The 4,851-nt window shown below is 46.4% G+C and overlaps 1 protein-coding gene across 1 annotated transcript; it reads left to right on the top strand.

Annotated features, from left to right (window-relative positions):
- Window positions 1-292: 292 nt before the first annotated feature.
- Window positions 293-4,546, top strand: LOC147615243 (receptor protein kinase TMK1-like). Its single transcript, XM_086779299.1, has 2 exons — window positions 293-2,845; window positions 3,134-4,546. The coding sequence occupies exons 1-2, from the start codon at window positions 538-540 to the stop codon at window positions 4,045-4,047; spliced, it is 3,222 nt and encodes a 1,073-aa protein (XP_086635425.1). The 5' UTR covers window positions 293-537; the 3' UTR covers window positions 4,048-4,546.
- The last annotated feature ends 305 nt before the right edge of the window (window positions 4,547-4,851 follow it).

Below are 4,851 nucleotides of genomic sequence, written 5' to 3'. Positions count from 1 at the left end.
CCATACCCCCTTCTCTCATCAATTTGAGAAGGTTTTTCTTGGACTTGAACAAGATCAAGGCTAAGCTTAACTTACCTTGTCTTCTCAAGGGGCCATGTCATGATTAAAATAAAAAATTTGGAGGAAGTATGAATGGGGACATGGGGTTGACATGCAAAACGTTAAGGAGCAAGCATGAAAAATGTGGTGTGGAGTCGGGGGCGGCGCGAGGGGAAGTATTATGGAGACGGAGACAGGGAGCTTTGGGAGTTGCACAACCTGGGCGACATTTGCAATGATGGGAAGGCAGATCAAGGCATAGGATTAATGAGGTATTTTTTTTTCAAAATTTTTGTCCGATCAAATGTCTTATCATCATCATCATCGTCAATTAGGGATTTTGGCGGCATGCCATTGTCTTCTTCTTGTTCGCAGGAAAAGGCTGGTCTCTTCCATGTCTAGGGTGCTAACACTGTTCATTGTATTCTTACTCAGAGGAGCTTTTTGCTTCTTCTTTTTCCCTCTCTTTTTGCCTCTGTGGGTTTTGCTTTTTCTTGCATGGAGAGAGCTTTTTGCTTTCTGTTCCTGCCCTATACAGTGCTCTTGTTGTTGGGTCACCTCTTGCTCTTTGCCTTGCCTTGCCTTTGTGCAACAGATGGGTCTGATTTGGCAGTACTCTTGGCCATCCTGGGCAATGTGACCGATCCTCGCAAGCTGGCCAATTGGGTTGGCAGTGACCCATGTGCAGCCCAATGGAGCCATGTCATCTGCAGCGGGTCTAAGGTCACCCAGCTTCAATTTGGAGGTGCAGGGTTAGCAGGAAGGCTCCCTTCCAATCTTAATGGCCTTTCCAATTTGGAGCAAATCGCCCTCCAGGGCAACAATTTCTCTGGACCCCTGCCCACATTCAGGGGTCTGGCCAATCTCCAAACTGCATACTTGGGTGATCAGCAGTTCACCTCCATCCCGGCCGATTTCTTCAATGGGGTCACATCCTTAACAATACTTAACCTTGAGAGAAACCCTCTCAATTCCAGCAAAGGATGGAGTCTGTCTGATGATATCTCACATGCATTGGGGCTGCATACTCTTATCCTTACAGGGACCTATCTTACCGGGCCGATCCCATCATTCCTAGGATCCATGCCTAGCTTGAGAGAGCTTAGACTTGCTTACAATCAGCTCAGTGGTAGCATTCCAGCCTCCTTCAATGGAGCTGGGTTTGTGAGGCTAGAGCTCAATGATCAGGTTTTCCCTTCAATACTTTCTGGTCCTATCGATGTGGTGGGTGCCATGCCCTCTCTCCAAGTGCTATGGCTACATCAAAATGCCTTATCTGGCCCAATACCACCATCATTGGGCTTAGCAGCCTCCATACAAGAAGTTAGGCTTAACAACAACAAATTAGTGGGGCAAATACCCTCGACTTTTGCAACCTCATTGTCTCTTAGATTTCTCAATGTCCAGAACAACATGCTAGATGGGTCCATACCGGCTATGCCCTCCATTACCAGCTCCTCAAACTACACCTATTCAGGAAATTATTTCTGCCAATCCTCAGTTGGAACACCTTGTGCCCCCCAAGTTAACACCCTACTAAACTTTCTATCAAGTTTATACTACCCAACATCCTTGGTGAAATCGTGGGTAGGCAATGACCCTTGTTCATGGCATGGCATAATTTGTGACGGTGGAAAGGAGGATGTTACAATCATCAAGCTCCAAAGTGCTAACCTTAGTGGTACTATTTCCCCAGATGTAGCAAACCTTACCCTCCTTACCAAGCTTATGCTGAGTGACAATAATCTCACAGGTACCATTCCTATGTCTCTCACTGCCCTTCACTTCCTTGTGCTAGTTGACGTGAGTAACAACAATCTTCATGGTCCCATTCCCACGTTCAATTCCACGCAGGTTCAATTGAATACCTCAGGAAATCCTAACATCAACAGCTCCTTGCCACCTATCCCATCTATGGCTCCGTCAATTGTTGAAAGACCGCCCACTGCTGCTCCAGAGAAAACACCCAAAGAAGGAAGAAGAAAAACGGTGGCATTTGGAGTCATAGCAGGAGCAGTGCTTGGGGTCATTGCTCTTCTCTTTCTCATGGCGGGTATTGCTTTTGCAAGATACATGTTCTTATCAAGGTTGGAGAGGGGACATGTTGTAGAAGATGGAGGTGAAGGCTCTGCCAAGGTTGAGGTTGATGTCATTGGTAAGAAATCTAATGGAGGTATTCAAGCAATCCATGGGAACAATGCCATTCAAGCATCGGATCAGGTCGACAATCTTCAAATGTCCATTCAAGTGTTAAGCAATGCAACCAACCATTTCAGCCAAGACAACATGCTTGGAGAAGGTGCCTATGGAGTGGTGTACAAAGGGGAGCTACAGGACGGCACCAAGATTGCTGTAAAGAGAATGCAAGCATCCCAATCAAGCAGCAAAGGTTTGAATGAGTTCCAAGTGGAAATCTCTGTGCTAACTAAGGTGAGACACAGGCATTTAGTGACCCTTTTAGGCTATTGCATAGAGGGCACTGAAAGGCTCCTTGTATATGAGTATCTACCTTTGGGCACTCTAAGCAAGCATTTGTTTGATTGGAAAGAGCTTGGTTTAACCCCCCTGAGCTGGGAAAAACGTCTCATGATAGCTTTGGATGTGGCAAGAGGGGTGGAGTATTTGCATGGGCTTGCTCACAAAAGCTTCATTCATAGAGACCTGAAGCCATCCAATATCTTGTTGGATAATGACTACAGAGCTAAGGTTTCTGACTTTGGCTTAGTGAAGCTGGCACCTGAAGGTAAAGTCTCTCTAGAGACGAGGCTGGCGGGCACCTTTGGATACCTGGCTCCTGAGTATGCTGGTAAGCCCTCTACAAGATCATCAAAGGGGAAATGATTAAAGTAAACTAACACAAGAGTTTGGCAAATCGCATCAGCGGTTTGCAAGGGTCAATCTGTTTTCAGGATCACCATAGAGAGTGATCTTTTAGGAAACTTTTAATGGTGTGGTTAGGTTCACATGCCAACTAACATCAATATAGAAGGTGGATTTTAACGGTATGGTTATGGTTCACTTGCCAACTAGCATCACTATATATCTCTTATTTAAGGCAGTGGTGTAAGTTTGTTCTTTTTTTGTCCTGTTGCAGCCACTGGCCGTGTTACAAGAAAAGCCGATGTCTATAGTTTTGGGGTGGTGCTCATGGAGCTCATCACCGGCCGTGAAGCATTGGACAAAACTCAGGCAACAGATAGTGTGCATTTGGCCACTTTGTTCAAAACTTTGATTGCTGACAAGGAGAAGTTCAAAAGAAAAGGTATTGATCCAGTGATGGAGGTGGGCGAGGAGAGCTTGCGGAGCATCTGGGTGGTTGCAGAGTTGGCCGGGCATTGCACTGTGCGGGATCCCAACAAACGCCCAGACATGAGCCGCACTGTGAATATTCTTTCTCCTCTAGTTCAGAGGTGGAAACCAGCTGCTGAGAATACAGACAAAGAGGACTTTGATGTGGATATGAGTCTTTCTGAAGCTCTCAAAAAGTGGCAAGCTTTTGAAGAGTCTTCTATTAGCTCTGATTACTTTGAAACTGCCAAGTCTTCAGCCCTGGGGTCCGCTCAGCGTAAATCTGCTGGTATTCCCACGGGTTCTGCTCAGCGCAAACCTGCCTGTGTCTCCACAAATTCCAATCAGCATGAAGCTGCTCATGTTATGGTGGGTTCTGATCAGCCTGAAGCCGTCCATGTTCCTATGGGTTCCCACCACCCCGAAGTAGCCTTTGTTCCCATGGGTTCCGATCAGTACGAAGCCACCCGTGCTCCCGCCAGTTCTGATCAGCCTGATGCTGCATGTGCTCCATCTGGTTCTGATCAGCCTGATGCTGCTGGTGCTCCCATGGGTTCTGATCAGCTTGACACTGCCTGTGCGCCCATGGTTTCCAATCAGCCCGAAGCTGCAGGTGCTCCCGTGGGTTCTGATCAGCCCGAAGCCACCCATGTTCCGGTGAGTCCCAATCAATCTGAAGCTGCCTGTAGTTCCAAGGATTGCGATCAGCAGCCAGCCTGAAGCAGCACATGATTCTGTGGTCAGGAAGCCTGCTGATACCCTTCACTTCTGATGATGCTCGGTAGAAAACACTTTAAAGCTGGCCATGTTACAGCTATCTACTGAAACTACACCCACATCAACTCAAGCTCCGGTAAAAAGAGCATTTACATCAGTCCAAGCTACCATGCAGGTATCCTCTGTGAGTACTCAAGTTCTTCTGGAAGTACTCCCAAGCTATGGCAATGTCTGCTTGTACTCAACAAATATGGACCTTGGAACCCATTCTGACCAATCCCAATTGCAGGGCTCCGAGAGGAATCCTCTTTTGGGCTGACCCTCTGTGATACTCAGTTTGGTCCTATGGTAAGTTTACTTGGATTTTGGGCTTCAGGGAACGAGACAGACCATGGCTTTACCTGATATTATGCCCTTTAAGGTGATCACCATGGCAATGATGGCCATGCAAAGAATGGCGAGTGATACAAGTTAGTAGTGCAAGCCAATCTTCAATTTTAAATTATCTCATATTAATCTCCGCGAATTTTTAAAAAAAAACGAACTTCAAATTTCTTTTCCTTCTGAATTAAAAAACGAACTTCAAATTCTTGTTTGAATTGCACTTTGCGAATTCACTTGGGTAGCGTAAGCCCGTGGCTGCAATTTGCACATTTAAAATACTACTAGTGGGGACCCGTTGCTGCTGTGCAGCAGCCTGTCCTCCCTTGTATACTCCTTCCATGTGGCAAAATGAGATGGCCACAGAGAGTGACACGCGAGTGAATGCTATGGCAAGGGCAAGAATAGTGAGAATAATTTTGCACA

The sequence above is a fragment of the Cibotium barometz genome, chromosome 40 (genome assembly GCF_041138505.1).
Source record: "Cibotium barometz isolate CiBa-2024 chromosome 40, ASM4113850v1, whole genome shotgun sequence".
Classification (NCBI taxonomy): domain Eukaryota; kingdom Viridiplantae; phylum Streptophyta; class Polypodiopsida; order Cyatheales; family Cibotiaceae; genus Cibotium; species Cibotium barometz.
Note: the sequence above shows the minus strand (reverse complement) of the source record. Positions and strands in the feature narration are given on the sequence as shown.

Coding starts and splice junctions, on each gene's coding strand:
- LOC147615243 (XM_086779299.1), top strand. CDS start 538: ATGGAGAGAGCTTTTTGCTTTCTGTTCCTGCCCTATACAGTGCTCTTG. Junction 2,846..3,133: donor CCTGGCTCCTGAGTATGCTG/GTAAGCCCTCTA, acceptor GTCCTGTTGCAG/CCACTGGCCGTGTTACAAGA.